Source organism: Pleurodeles waltl, chromosome 8 (assembly GCF_031143425.1).
Source record: "Pleurodeles waltl isolate 20211129_DDA chromosome 8, aPleWal1.hap1.20221129, whole genome shotgun sequence".
Classification (NCBI taxonomy): Eukaryota; Metazoa; Chordata; class Amphibia; order Caudata; family Salamandridae; genus Pleurodeles; species Pleurodeles waltl.
Genome location: NC_090447.1, coordinates 258633537 through 258649862, shown reverse-complemented (window position 1 = coordinate 258649862; position 16326 = coordinate 258633537). Strand labels below are relative to the sequence as shown.

Here is a 16326-nt window from a genome sequence, read left to right as displayed (position 1 = left end):
TGAAGCAGTCCTCAGCCAGTACCAGACACATTTCTCATTGGCAGGGCTTTTCTATGAAAGTGGTCATGATGCAAGGGATGAAGGATGCTGAAGATGCTCAAAGGATGCTGTGACTGTGGTTGGCAGTAGTCTTGCTGCGACTACTCCTCGATCCATGAGGGGGGTGAGGCGGTCCTGGTCACAGGGGTCGATGTCCCTCAAAGTCCTCTCAGTGCTAGCAGAATTCCAGTCGCAGCTGGACTACTGTGTGCAGAGTATTGAGGTCAAAGGCCAATCTTTCCTGGTTCAATAAGCTATTTCCTGGGGTCCCAGCTGCACCTCAATGATACTCCCAGGCTCAGTGAATTGAGGTGCAACTTTGTGCAACCGGTCCTGGTCCCTGGTGCTGTATGGTGGTGGTTGGCAGTGGTTTGAAGACTTTGGGCTACCAACTTGCCCCTGCAGGCTTTTTAGCTGTTGAGTCCCTGTGCTGTGAACAAGTGGCTAACTTACTGATCCTTCGAGTCTCTTGGCTTCGGCTGGGCTCTGTAGATGGATTCCCCTTGAACAAGATACCGCAGGCACAGTCCTTCTCCTTTGCTAGACACCAGGTTCAGCAGGTGAGGTCCATGGCAGTGCAGTCTCTCTTTGCTAATTCCACAGTGCAGCAAGTCAGTCCTTATTTGGTCCTTTTTCCAGTCCAGTCGAGATCTGAGTTAAGGGTGCCAGGAGTACCCTACCAAAGCTCTGAAAACACACTCAGGGCAGGATGTGGATGATAGCCAAAATGGCTTCCAGGTTACCTCCCTCCTGCAAACTGTGGAAACTGGGCATCCCAGGATTCAGCATTGTGTCCACTCCCGATATGACAGGACCCCTCCCCCGGAGTCTAGAGCTCTCTAGCTGAACCCAGAGGTGTGGCTACCATGGGGGCTACACGCCTCCTGGAAAACCAGTTTGGAAACTGGTATCCGGTCTCCTTTCTGAAGTGCCAGCTTGTCTGTCTGAACAATGGAGCCACCCCTCTCCCAAGTGTTACCCATTTGCCCTTCAAAAGCAGTTTCTCCTTTGGAGCTTGCTTTTTGGGCCACACCCGTGTGCCTTACTGCAGGAGGGAGGTGATCTCCTTCCAGCTCAGGCCCCTATTATATCCTTTGCTGGGAGTCATTAGCATGTCTCCCCAGGAGGGCAGAAAGCTGTCTCTGCAACAGGACCTTGTGTGCAACCAGTATGGGCACAGGAGACTGAAGAAAGCAAAGTTGCAACTTTGTGAAAGTTGCACACTGCAAATTGATACATTAGTTTTGACCTGTGAATCAAGTCAGGCTTAGTGTAATGTGTTGTTTCATACTTTGGATGACCCACTTAGGTCACACTGTTCCAGAATTAGCACTACTGAGGGGTCAGCATGTAACTCTGCTTTTGCCAATTGGGCACCAAAGCTTATCCACAGTAAAAAGAACAGTTTACTGATTTTACTACCAGAACATGTAAAATACATGTTTTGTCCATGAGATATGTTGCACCCTGCCTTAGGACTCACTATACTTTCCATGGAGTGACTTAGACATATACCAGGAGGAGGTCTGGCTTTTCCATTGCTTGGAATGGCAAAGTTGGGGCAGAAGTTAAGCTGCTCCTCCAGTCTGAAAATGGCAGGTTGTGAGTTTCATTTTATTTGTGTTCTACCGAGGGTGGCACAACTAGTGCTGTAGTTACTAGTGGGAATCTCTACCTTACAAGCCATGGGTTTCATTGATGAGGGACATTTACGAGGGACTTACAGGTAAGTTAGCTGAACCATTTTGGTAGAAGCCAATTAAACATATCAGTTTAAGGGTAAGGGCACACACCACTCAGGTCTGGTTAGCAGGCCTCAGGGCACTCTAGGAGTCAGAAAACCAGCATCATCAGTCCAAAACCTGGGAGTGACCAAACAGAAAGAAGCATTTCCTTATACGTCCCCCAACCAGATAAAAGGTAATGAGCAACTAGCTGTCTCCTGGTTGTTCTCATCATCTAAATAGAAGAACCTGGAAAGGCCATCTGCATTGGAATGGTCAGTTCTTGGTCTGTGTTCCACTGCAAATTCCATACCCTGTAGGTAAAATGGACCACCTTAACAACTTGTGGTTCTCTCCTCTCATTTGCATCAGCTATCGAAGAAGCCTGTGCTCAGTTTGAACTCTGAAGTGAGTCCCAAACATGTAGGGTCTCAGCTTCTTCAGGGACCAAATCACAGCAAAGGCTTACCTCTCAATTTCACTCCAACACTGCTCTCTGGGGAGGAGTCACCTGATAATTAAATCAACTGGTTGATCCTGGCCCAAATCATTCATTAGGGACAACACTGCCCGATCACATGTTCAGAGGCATCTGTCTGAACAATGAACCCCTCATTAAAGGAAGGTGTCTTCAGGACAAGTGCTGAGCAAATAGCTTACTTTTGGGTGTCAAAAACCTTCTAACGCTGCTGAGTCAGATAACTTTTCTGGGCTGTGTCTTGGAGGTCAGTTCAAGTAGTGCTGCCACTATGGTACCCTGACCCTTCACAAATCTCCTATATTATGCAGTCAAGCCAAGAAAGGCTCTGACTTTGGTTTGGGTCTTAGGAGCTTCCTATGCCAGAATTGTCTGGATTTTGGGCTGGTGAGTTTGTACATGGCTTCGACGAAACCTGGTAGCCCAAGTACACAACAGAGCCTTGCACTATTTGACAATTACTTGCCTTGACAGTCAGGCCTGCCTCCAGCAGGGCCTGAAGCACTCCCTTGAGGTGGACCAGGTGATCCTCCCAGGTAGAGCTGTATAAAGCTATATCATCAAGATAAGCAGCATTTAAATTCTCCAGGTCTGAAAGTACTCTGTACACAAACCTGGAAGGTGGCAGGTGCATTCTTCAACCCAAAGGGCATCACTTGGAACTGAAAGTGGCTTCAGGTGTAGAAAAAGAAGACCTCTCTTGGCTCCTGGTGTGAGGGCAATCTGCCAATAACCTGATACCAGGCCGAAGGTACTCAGATATTTGACTTCCCCATAACTTATCAATGAGCTCATCAGCTCTTGGTCTGGGCATCAATCTTAGTGACTGCACTGAGGCCCCTCTAGTCCGCACAGAACTTCATCTCAGGCTTCCCACCTTTGGGATTGGGGTTGGGTACCAGTACCACTGGTCAGCCCAAGGACAACTTGAGGGCTGATCGCCCTCAACTCCAGCATCTTAGCAACCTCAGCTTTGATGCTGGCTTTCTCCTGGTTAGACAGTCTGTATATCTTGCTTTTGACAGGTAGGCTGTCACCGATGGCCACATCAAGGGTACATCATATTCTCAGACCTGGGGTGAAGGGTAATAGTGCAGCAAACTTGCCTTAGCAACTGACAGCAGTCTGTTTGTTGGTGTTCTGTTAGGGGGGTAGGAAAGTACTACTCCTTCCACGTTTCCATCATGGGCATTAGATGTCAAGAGGTCAGGGAGAAGTTCACTCACCTATTCTTCTTCAGCATATGTCACCATCAGCATGGTGAAGTCCGCCCTGCCATAGCGCAACTTGAGCCTGTTCATATGGATGACCCTGTGAGGACTCCTGGGGGTTACCCAGGTCACTAAGTAGGTGACTTATCCCTTTTTCTCAATGATGGGGTGTGGCCCAGTTCATGTGCGTTGCAGTGCCTTGGGTGCCACAGGCTCCAAAGCCTTCACCAACTGTTCTGGCTGGTATTCAACTATAGAGGACTTCTGGTAATATCAGTACTTCACAAGCTCCTGACTGGCCCCCAAATATTTATTTGACTACTTCATGTACTCAGCCATTCTGGAGCATAGGCCAAACACATAGTCCACCATGTTCTGCTTAGGTTCCTTGAGAGGTCTCTCCCACCCCTCTCTAACGAAGCTTATTAGCCATCTTATAGGGTGTCCAAAGACTAGCTCAAAGGGACTAGAGCCAAATCCTTTTTGGGGAACTGCTCTGTGGACAAAAAGAAGCATGGGAGAAGGACATCTCAACTCCTCCTGAGTTTCTCAGGCAACCCCAGAATCATGCCTTTCAGGGTCTTGTTGAATCATTCAACAAGACTGTTACCATGGGGATGATAGGGTGTGGTAAACGTATAGGTCACGCCACACTCATCCCACATGGCCTTCAGATGGCCAGACATGAAATGTGTGTCTCTATCTGAGATCATCTCCTCAGGGAACCCAACCCTGGTGAAGATTCCAAGGGGGGCTCTAGCCACTGCGGGGGAGTGACTGTCCTAAGGGGAATAGCTTCAGGGTGCTAGGTGCCATGGTCTACTACGACTAAGATAAATCTGTTCCTCAAGGCTGTTGGAGGATCTAGGGGGCCAACAATGTCCACCCCCAACCTTTCAATGAGAGTCCCTACTACAGGTATGGAATCAGGTTAGCCTTTGGTTTCCTCCTGCCTTGCCAGTGGCTTGGCAGGTGGGACAGAAGTGATAAAACTCCTTGACCTTCTCAAACATCCAGGGCCAGTGAAAGTGATTGATGAGTCTCTCCCAGGTCTTGGTCTGCCCCAGGTGTCCAACTAGGGGCATATCATGGGCCAGGATAAGGAGGACGTCCCTGTACTACTAGGGAACCACCAGTCTACTAGATGCTATGGATTGGCATACCTTGACTCTCTTTACAGGAAAGCAGGTCCTCCAGAGTGGGGCAGGTCCTTTGTTCATTACTCAGGTCTTTCCGAGAGGGACTCATTGCTCCATGGAGTTCTGCCAGCTCTGTTCTTATCTCCAGGAGGAAAGCCTTCTGCAGGCATCAGACCTTCCCCCTGAGAGTTGGGCTCCTTCTAGAACTCTTGATGCTGGGACGCTAGCCTTCCTGCCGCTCCTCTTGGCTTTGGTCCATAGGTTCAGACTCAAGGGTCCCCACTCTCCATCAGGGCCTTCTATGCTTATGTAGTAACACACATACCCATTCAGGTACACCCAGCATGGCACCATGGGTAATCCTCTGTACGTCTGCCCAAGCAGAGGATTCCATGGCATTCCCTAGTACTCCCAGCATGGCAGCATGGTTCGTCCTCTCTACTTCTGCCCAAGCAGAGTGTTCCAGGTCATTCCCTAGTAAGCACTTTACAGGGATGGGAGGGAACACAGCTACCTTCTTTGGGCCATTAACGTCTCCCCACTCAAACTCAACCACAGCCATAGCCGATGACTTTGTGACATTGTCCGTGTTGACAGTGTTACGCACATCTTCTGGTAGAATATGGGCAGGGAGCACAAGTTTAGTCATAATCATAGTCACACTGACAACTGTGTTCCTCAGAGCCTTCACCTCCACTAAATTGATTTTTGGCAACTGTTGGTATTTCTCCACACTTGGAGGCCAGTGAGCCAAAAGTTCAATATTCTCCACACCCAGGGACCATCAGTGGCCTCTGTCTACCCTTTGGGATATCTAGGGGCAATCTCCCACCCCATCCATACACTGGCCAGACCCATGGACTGGTCAGCGGAGGGTGCCTTTTTGGAACACACTGCATCTCTCCTCTTATGTCCTGTCAAATTACAGTCTAAACACTCCCCAGCCTTCAAGGGGTCAAACTGCTTTCCCTGAAACCCCCTCCTGTTTGTGTGGAATATGGCTCAGAGCTCCCCCCCTTGGCATCTTTTTGGGACTCTTTTGGGCTATCTTTTTATCCTCACCCCCCCCTTTCCTCTGTAAGAAGTCCTGACCACCTTTGTTCTGGCCACACCTCCCAGATACTTCTAGGTGCCCTGGTACAAAACCTATTTAGCAGATGTCTTGCCCAGTTCCCTGGGGCTAAACAGCATAGAGTCCACAAGATGCTGGTGCAACTTCTCTGAGTGACAATTTGTCAAGATGCGCTCCTTAACAATTACATTGTAGACACAATCAAATGTGACTACTTAGTTGCCTTTAATTAAAACATCCAGGCCCATATTTATACTTTTTGTGCGCCGCATTCGCGTCATTGTTTGACGCAAAAGCGGCACAAACTTACAAAATATAATTGTATTTTTTAAGTTTGTGCCACTTTTGTATCAAAAAGTGCTGCAAATGCGGTGCAAAAATAGTAGAAATATGGCCCCCAGTGCCTTAACTGAAGTGTCAAACAAGTCTGTCCAGGTGTGTGTTGTCTCCTTTTGTGTTATCCTAAATTTCTGTCTATACTCTTCAGGAGTGAGACCAAACAACTCAACAAGTGCTGCATTCACGTGTGTGTAGCATTCTGTTACCTCATCCTTCAGTTTAAGCAGTCTATCTCTACCAACAACTGGCGCTAACTCCCACCCACAGTAGTGTCCCTGACTGTTGTGTGCCCACCTTCCTCATCAAGAGAGCCCTCTCGTATGAGGCCAGGCAGACACTTGTCCATGTCATCCCCCTGGACATAACTAGAGACAATCCCTTTGGGCAACCTTACATCAGAGGCACCTGTCAACCCCTCCAGTTACCTTTCTGCTGCCAACATCTTCTTTGAAGTCGAACTCTTGTTTGGTCCTACTCTCACCCAGGGCCAGTCAAGGGTATGCTGTCCTGCAGGGGCGACTGGCTAGTGATGGAGCCTGCTCTAGAAGCCACCCTTGGTCTGGTGTAGGGGGGCAAGATCCAACCTGCTCCCCCCAGGGCACTGATGGTATTGTCCTGCATATTATACTCTTCCCCATTACATTGGGCCTGTTTCCTCTCCAGGCATGGAGGTACTCCGTGGGCCTCTTCCCAAGCTTTGAGGGCTCTGATCAAGTAATTTTCCTGGCCTTGGATCCCTGGCTGGTCTTCCCGTCCCTACAGAAGGCTCTCAGCTCATCCCTCTAGTATAAGGACAGGGTGGCCATATCAACCTCCATGTTTTCATGCTGGTAGAATTGGCTTCTAAACTTTGGAAACATATTTTGAAAAGCATTTCAAAACATGTTCAATTCATCTGAAACTTTGCCACAACTTACCAACTTATCTTAGGGTGTCCTCTCTAGGTGGATTCTTAGGCCCAGATTTATACTTGCTTTGCGCCAAACTTGTGTCACTTTTTTTATGCAAATTCGGTGCAAACCTAACTCCAAATTAAAAATTTAGCGCTAGACCTGTCTAGCCCCAAAGCTTTGGAGTTAAAGTCATTTTTTGCTAGTGGGAAACTACAAGGTAGGCGTTCCTGGGCAACAAATGATGATATGGCCTTAGCGCCATATTTACCCCGTGCTAAACTCAATCACGGGGAGGGGGCCTTAAATAATGGTGCTAACCTTGCTTAGCGCCATTATTCAACGCCTCAATCAGGGCAGGCGTTAGGGGACCTGTGAGCCTATTTCCATGGCCAGAGACCATGGAATGGGCCAACAGGTGCTCTTCCCTAGCCCCAGGGACACCACCACCCACATCAGAGGGACGCCAGAGGATGGGGGGACCCCATCCCAGGTAAGTAAGGTAAGCAGGTAAGTATTATTTATTTTTTTCCAAAGTGCCATGGGGGGCCTAACTTGGGACCCCCTACATGGCACTAGGCCCAATGACCATGCCTAAGGGACATATACCCCCTGGGCATTGCCATTGGGGTGGTAGGAATGACTCCAGTCTTTTATAAGACAGGAGTCATGTCCATATTGGTTTTACATCAAAAAATGACACTAGTCTGGTTGTGCTCTTCGCTCCAGTTTTTTGTTCCAGCTTTTGCCTCGGGATATTTGCCTGTTCTTTGTTCCCGCTTTTTGCCTTGGGAAATTTTTCCTATTTTGATTACTGTTGTCAAGTCCTGTTTTTTCTTATTTTTCTTCAGGAGTTCCTGTTAGAGGTTTTTCCTCAGTGTTGTTTTTTTTTTCCTCTAGGACTCCTTCTGGAGGGTACGGTCTGCTTTGGCGTTGCCTGTCAAGCGGCACCGTGGCTACTAGAAGGGGTCGCCCTTATCTGGGAGTATCCAGAACCTGTAGAAGACCAGGTATATTCGCCAACCCGGTATCTAGAGGTGAGAAGTCCAGCGGAGTATGTAACACTCAGTCAGTTAAGGCACTTTTATCCATTGCAGGGCTTTCCTATGGAATTGGTCCTCATGCAAGGGATGAAGAATGCTGGAAATACCCAAACAATGCAGTGGTTGTGATGTGGTTGATGGGGGTCTTGCTGTGCCTACTCCTCGGTCCACGAAGAGGGTGAAGGGATCCTACTCACACAGTCAACATCTCTCAAAGTACTCTCAGTGCTGACAGAATTCCAGTCACCATCCAGTGGCCATCCAGTATCACAGTCACAGGCCAATCCTTCCTGGGATGAGAACTCATTATCTGGGGGTCCCAGCTGCAACTCAACAATACTCCAGAGCTCAGCAAACTCGCGTGCAACTTTCTGCATTGGGAGTTGGTCCATAGTGTTGCTCTGCAGCAGATTGCAGTAGTTTGAAGACTTGGGCTACCAACCTGCCCCAGCAGGCTTCTCATCTTTTGTGTCCCTGTGCTGTTAACAAAAGGCCAGTTCCCTGACCCCTAGTGTCTCTTAGCTTTGGCTGGGCTCTGGATATGGCTTTGCCTTGAACAGGACACCGCAGGCACAGTCACTTTCCTTTGCTAGCCACCAGGTTCACCAGGTTCAGTCCACACCATTGCAGCTTTTCTTTGCTTCTTTGCTGAATCCACGTCGCAGCAGAGCAGTACTTCTTGCAGTCCAGTTGAGACTTGAGTTTGGTGTGCCAGGGGTGCCCTTCTTATGCTCAGACAATGCTTTCAGGGTAGGATGTCGATGGAAGTCAATGGGCTACAAGATTCCCTACCACCTGATGACCACTTCCTGTGAAGTATTGCATTTGAGCATCCCAGCAAACACCATTCTGCCCCCTCCCAATATGGCAGGCCCCTCCCCCGGCATTAGGATCTCCCCGGCCCAACACAGGGTTGTGGCTACCAAGTGGGCTAGAGGCCCCTGGAAAACTGGTGTGGCAACTTGTTTCCCTTCTCCTGTCCGAAGTGCCAGCCTGTCTGCCTGGACAATGGAGCAGCCCCTCTCCCAAGTGTTACACAGTTGCCCATCAGAGGCTCTTCTCTTTGGAAGCTCGCCTTTTGGGCCCACACTGGTGTGACTTCTTGCAGGAGAAAAGTGACACCTCCTTCCATAGCAGCTCCCTATTGTATCCTTTGCTGGGAGTCATTAGCATTTCTCCACAGGAGGTCAGAAGTTGTCTCTGCTACAAGACACTTTATGCAACCAGAATGGGAACAGTAGACTGAAGCAATAAAGTGGAAATGTTGCTAAAGTTATACACTGCAAATTGTTATATTAATTGTGACCTGAGAATGAAGTTGGGCTTAGTGTAATGCGTTGTTTGATACTTTAGATGGCCCACTTTGATCGCACCATTCTAGATTTAGCACAGCTGAATGGTCAGCGTGGAACTCTGCATTCACCACTTGGGCGACCAAGCTTTTCCATGGAAAAACAAGTTTACCGGTTTTACTACCAGAACATGTAAGACACATGTTCTGCCCATGAGATATGTTGCATCCTGTCTTAAGAGTCGTTAGGCCTGCAATAGGGGTGACTTAGACAAATACCAGGGGGGGTCTGACTTTGCCATTGCTTTGATAGCAAAGTCAGGGCAGCAGTGAAACTGCTCTTCCAGCCTGCAAGTGGTGGGCTGAAAGTCTTGTTTTATTCATGTTTTACCCAGGGTGGCATGACCAGTACTGCAGTCCTTGGGGGTGTTGAGGGGGGTGGCTCTATCCTAAGTGCACTGGGTCCCCTGAGTACCATTTACTGGGGACTTACAGTTAAGTTAGCTCAGCCAATTGGGTAGAAGCCAATTTGAGATATCAGTTTAAGGGTAAGGACACAGGCACTGAGGTCTGGGTAACAGGACTCAGTGAAATTTGAGTCAGAAAACCAGCAGCATCAATCCGAAAAGTTGGACATGACCATACAAAAGAGGCATTTCCTTACACACACATACATAAAAAATAATAAAAAGGAAAATTTAAATTGGCAGGGAGTACACAACTAGAGTGTTTATTTGGAACTGTTTAACCTTAGTTCTTTTTTGTGAGCTAATGACTGCTTTTCTGTAACTGATGGTATACAAATGAGAGCATTCTCTAGGCATTTACTAGATAAAGCTGTTTTATAAGTATCAGACACAGTAATAAAAACTTGACATAAACCTGCAGTTATGAATATTGAATGCTTTTGAATCATGTCTGTTCTAACTCCTACAATATTGTGTTACAAAGGAATAAAGTAGGAATCATTGTGGTTCTCCATGAAAAGACATATTGTTATGATTTTTCAACCCTTTGGTACACAATTTCTATCTTGGTCTCTGCTGGAGGTGGTTCTGCATGAAAAGAATTTGGGTGTGTCAGCATGACACCAGGTAAATGAAAAATGCCTTTAAACAGCCCACCTCCACAATGAATTAAACAAGGGAGTCTGGTGGAGCGGTTTCCTCTCTCACTGTTAGAGATGACTTTATATTATGCTCCACTCTGGAACCAGAACTTAGTTGTGTTGAACAAAGCAAATGTACACTTATATTTTGGGTAGGCAGGAAAATCACTTACCCAGGCACAGGAGAGATCAATGTCAGTAAAAGAATAAGGAAGCCATGGATGGTGACTGCAGAAGGTACAGTTTCCCCATGCTTCCATTTTTGGCAAAGCAACATCAAATGGAAAAAGGTCAGTGTCTGGAAAGGGCTTCCAGTCACTCCACAGTCTGACATCAGAGTGCAGTGAAACATCAGCAGGACTGCTCCATCGGGAATGATGAAATCGGTCCAAGGAAGCCGAACTATATTCCACACTTCGGACAGGTTCTGTTTTTCTCCCTGTGTTATCTTTCAAGGTCCTTTTTTCTTGGGGCTTTGTTAATTTCATGCATGTTGTTAAGGTTTCCTCCTCATCGTCTTCCTCCTCTCGTGCTTGATTTGGATAGTCTAAAAATGTTTTTGCAAGACATGCTTTAATTCTCAATTGCAGTTGTTCAGTGTCTCAGTGCAAGCAGAATAACAGACTGTTATCAAACGTACATACTGTAGAGTCTCCCCAGCCCGGTACCCGCTCAATGACTAGGCCACACACTTGTGTCTGTGAAATCAAACATTCTAAAGTAAGCTTTTATACATTCGATTCCAGCGATTACATCATACACTGTTAAAGAGTCCTTGGGGAGTCAGAAAAGTTCAGTTATAAATCATGCAAGACACAACACATATCAGGACTCCCTCTTGTAGCATAACCTACAAGAGCAACGTTTAACCATTAACCAACCCTGAGATGGCATGAATAACCCAATATCTCAATAATTAGTTCACAGCATGTGTCATACTGGTATCTTAATGTTAAAGTCAATAACATCAGAGGGTATTTGGTTGGCATGTGACTGTGTATAGTAAGAGTGACTGACCTTGGGGGGTGTGTATGAAGCTAGTGGTGACTTTGCTTGATGTGGTGTCTGTAATTAGTGGAAGTGACTGTGCCGGTTGGTTGAAAGCCTTTGTTGGGCGTGACTACTCTACATGATGGGCGACGGTGCCTACCTAAACTTAATGAGGGGGAGTATCTGTGCTCATAGTTATTTCACAATCTTGCCAGAAAGTTCTGGCCTTCTTAAAGCACTAGTAAGTGGAACCATTGACTTCTCCTTCTACAAAGATTCACTACCATGGTAAAGGCTTGCACTTCTTTCCAAAAATTCAAATACATTTTATGAACCGGTTCAAGCCACACAGTTTTGTTTTAAAAGTGCTTATTTATACGTGCATATTTTATTCACATGCATGACTAGTATGTTTTAAAGAGTTGCATGGATACATTCATCCTTGGCTGAGGTATCCCCTTTTTCCTTTTGGAGAGTATTTAAAGGTTGTTTTTAAAATTTATATGAGAGGGAACAGGGCAAATGATAGGAGGCTGAAAAAGAGTACCTATACATTTGTCTTCAGCTGATCAAGTTTTTTTAATTGTGTGTCAATTTTATTTTGTATGCATTTTCTGTCTAGTTTTATGATGTCCCTTTTTATTGTTTGTCACAGACAGATGCTTCAAAATAATTATTACAAAAAACCACCACACATATTGCACATGGTTTTTCGGTCTGTCTTAATTTTGGGAAAATGTGATCCTTTAAGACAATTAAGTACTATTCACTCCTCTTGCACACTGAGACAGCCTAACCTGTTCAATGTGTCCTCTTGAGCAGACATACAAGCTCTGATCCTTATCTGCATGCTCTATGCTCTTAGAAATTTACCTTCCACTTGCCTGTCTCTCCTTTTCTTCTAGTGTGTGAGACAGCATGACAGTGCAAGTGTGAACGTGTGTGTGTTTTTGTGAGATAGATAAATAGATACATAGATAGATAGATAGATTGTAGTGAAATGTGACAAAGTGTGAGCAAACATATGGACAAGTGTAACAATGTGAGTGAGAGAAATAATATGCATGTGTGGATAAATAATGTTGTGCCTAACTCCGCCTCAGCCACTGTTTGTGTAAGTATGTCCAATGCATCTAATTGTGTTACGGCGAACATATTCCCTGTACTTACTGTGAGTGACCTAACTGCATGTGAAACTAGCATCGTGATTTTTACTGACCCATTTATTTTGCTAATCTAGCTTATACACTGAGGCCTAGGTCTGACCATGGTAATGCCAAGGTCCAGAAATGGGATGTGACCTGGAGTGGCACAAAAAGCATTGTCTGTTTTAATGACATGGAGCTGCTATACAAGTTCTGGGATGTTGACATGAAGCAGTGACAGCAACATGTCAATATATGTGAATTCATAGTCCTGACCAGAACTTTTTTCCAGTGTTAGAAAGCAGTGTGACCTACATGCCCCACTTAATTAAAAATGATGCTTCAGTCTAGCACCCCCAGCCTGACTTCCAGTGTGTGTGTGTTGTGCGTGTTTATGTAGTGTGTATGTATGTTACATGTCTGACAGTGAAACTGTGTACAATGTGGATATGTTTGGCCCCTAGATTATCATGGCACCAGATGGATACTACTCCACGGTCCATAGTTTAGTATGAAGCCTTGATACCACAAGCCCCTGTGCTGTGTTACTAGTTTGCTCCTTATACATTGCTCAGGTTAGTCACTTTGCTTATCTTCAAAGTTCTCCAATTTACAACCTGACTTCTTTGTTTGCTGAGAGTTTTAAAGCTAACATTTGAATACTACTATAATTGCCAGTATATGAAAGCCCTCAAAACTCACACATAGTAATTGTCTATAATTGTATATACTAAGTAGACAACCTCCTGGGGTCCTCTCAATCTGGACTTCCAGCTAATCACAGCACCAAGACAGCCATGAAGGCAGCCACAAATGACATTGAAACCCTCCTGAACCTTGGGGAAACAACAGCCCCTATTCTCTTGGACATTTCCACCACGTTTAACACTGTCTCCCACCACATCCTGATCGACAGACTCCACAACATCGATATTCAAGGAAACACCCTCAAATGGATAATTTCGGACCTCACAGACAGAACCCATAGGATCAGTCTCCCACTGTTCAATCAGAGCCGAAGAAGATAATTGGTGGAGTCCCACATGGATTGTCCATCAGCCGAACCCTCTTCAAGACTACATGACCCCCCTTGCCATCACAGTCAGATCACACAGACTCAACATCATCTCCTACGCTGACGAAACACAGCTCATCCTCTCACTGTCAGAAAATTTCTCCACTACAAAAGCTAACTTCCAGAGATACATGAGGAACGTAGTGGGCTGGATGAAAGACAACTGTCTAAAATTCAACACTGACAAAACAGAAGTCCTCATCTTTGGGAACAACACTTTGCCATAGATTGACAAATAGTGGCCTGCAGATCTCAGCACCCTCCCCACGTGCCCCAACAGACCATGCCTGTAACCTCAGCATCATCCTGGATAGCAAGTCATCCATTAAGAAACAAGTGGACACAGTTTCATCCGTCTAGTTCCACACCATTTGCATGCTTTGCAAGATCCTCAGCAGACTGGACTACTGAAACACACTCTACGTAGGAATCCCAGTACAGCTCCTGAAGACACTTCAGACAATACAGAACTCAACAACAAGACTCATACATGACCCCACACCCCACCTACAAAAACTACACTGGCTCCCAATTCAGAAGAGATGCCAGTTCAAGATGCTGACCCACACCTACAAGGGCCTGCACAACGAAGGACCAGCATACATCACCAAACGCCTGACCTGCCAAAAACCTACCAGACACCTCTGATCAGTTTCCCTCTCCCTCACAGACACCCCACAGATCCATTGAGCCAACAGTGGATGACAAACCTTCTCTCACCTGGCAGCCAAAGTGTGAAACAACCTCCCGTGCACCTCAGGACCTCATCTTCACTCCAGCTATTCAGAAGAAAACTAAAGACCTGGATGTTTGAATGATCATTTCTCCACGCAGCAGCATACAGCACCTTCAGACCCTCATAGGTGATTTTCCAGGCTCTATAAATGTTCGATTGATTGATTGATTGATTGGTACCTACGATGAGCCCATCAAACAAATCAATGAATATAATCTCTCTAAATGTGAATGGAAAGAGAAATAGGAAAAAAGTTTGCATGAAGACAGCGATTGCAGTACTTATTCAGGAAACACACAGTGGAAGTGTATTGCTTGCACACCAGCTCTTAAGTGAGGGAGGAGGGAGCCCACGACTCCCTCACCTACACTTGGAAATTTCCTCATCTACACTTGGAAATTCAATGAGAACCTTTTAGTAAAGCACTTACGATTAGATTTCACTCAAATCTGCCAGTTAGTAGATCGTGGGGAGGAGGAGGGGAGTCAGATCCTGTTTTAAAAGTAGATAAATTCCTAGGCAGAGCCTACTCTTTTGTCTGTCCCTGTTTGTTACTTCAGGAAGGCTGATGAGTCAAGTGCAGAGTCTTTATGCTACCTTGTGCTCATGTTTCAGAAACTCCTTCTTGGAGGAAGCAACATTACTACTTCCTCTGAGAGCCCTCACCTTGCACAAAGGCTATTTCTGAACTACGCAGAAAAAATGACATTTGAAAGAAAACCAAACAAATCTGTTCTGCTGTGAAAACTGACAAAGGTTACACATCCCCAGTCTGGGAAATGAGTAGACCAGAAGGACTCAAACCTTTCCACCTTGTTCCAGTTCAAAATTGTTCTTGACCAAGGAAGGGAGTGCTCCATAGAGTATTCAAAAAGCTGTTGTGAGACCAGTGCTGGTGGCTGCATGACAATCAAACTGCCAGAGATAAAACAACATACTCAGCAGTTTATAACTGGCTGGTTAGCACCTAGAAGCTGCCTTCCTGCTTGGAGAGAGAAGAAGAATGTCTTGCCCTGCAGGAGGAGAGTCTCTCCAAGAGGAGAAACTTAGCTGTGTCTCAGGTGTGGGGGACACCAAGAAAAGGTAGACTCTCCAGTGGGAGCATCGCCAAATTTCATCTGTGCTGTGAGAAGTTGTCCACTCTCTTGAAGCATGGCTCTAGAGGTGAACTGCATGAAGATGAGTAACAGGATAATCCTGTGCCAACTGCCCTTTCTTCAGTCTGAAGACTGATGCTCCTGCTTTCATCAGTACAACCATGAGGGACTAGTCACCGTTGACCTGGAAAACCTGGCAAGGTCCACAGACTGAAACTGGCAGGAATGCCCATCCCAGAGGTTCCACCTAGCAAGGTCACCAAGTTTAGAGACCACATCTCCCAGCTGCCAGCCTTCACCAGTTCCACCTTCTAAGCCAATGCCTGAAGGGGGTGGTTCGACCTTTCAGTTTAACCCAATGTAGGGGGTGTTTAATATTGAGTTTCACAAGTATCTAATTGTGCAGTATTTTACACCACTGCCATATTAAAAGTGTTTTATATTCTACAAAACGGGTACTGTGCTGTGAAGTGATGTATTTTATCTTTTGATTGAATTGGGTTCTGAGTCTTTGCCCCCACACTACTTACCTGAGAAGCCTCGGACTACTCACCCTTACTACCCTCAGAGTCAAGTTCACCAAAGCTGTACTTGACCCGGTTTGTGGAGCTGTAGTATGACAGGCCAAGAACACCAGTGGCAAACAACCTCATCTACCACAGCTAGGATCCAATAGCCCATGCCTGTTCATTACTCCCAAAAAGGGTATAACAGAGAGAAAATGAATGACAGAACAAGTGAAGCCTGTATGTTAAGCACACCATGATTGCTGAGGCCTGACTGTGCTGGAAACTAGTATTCTAAGACAGAACCCACTTTCTTCCAGAGTCACCTGACCTGGACCCTGAGAGCTATAATAATGCCTCCAAAGAGGGAGAAAGGGTGGGAGAGAAAATACAAGACAGACGTGTTCTCTCTTTACCTTGGCTGCAAGGCCTGGAGTGAGGAA

The 16326-nt window shown here is 46.1% G+C and overlaps 1 protein-coding gene across 2 annotated transcripts in view; it reads right to left on the bottom strand.

Annotated features, from left to right (window-relative positions):
- SAMSN1 (SAM domain, SH3 domain and nuclear localization signals 1) overlaps nucleotides 1-16326 on the bottom strand; it is a 571601-nt gene that overhangs the window by 397234 nt on the left and 158041 nt on the right. For both annotated transcript variants that reach the window (XM_069204115.1, XM_069204116.1), the window contains one exon: nucleotides 10508-10881. In XM_069204115.1, coding sequence (XP_069060216.1) covers nucleotides 10508-10881 — 374 coding nt within the window. The remainder of the gene's footprint in view (nucleotides 1-10507; nucleotides 10882-16326) is intronic.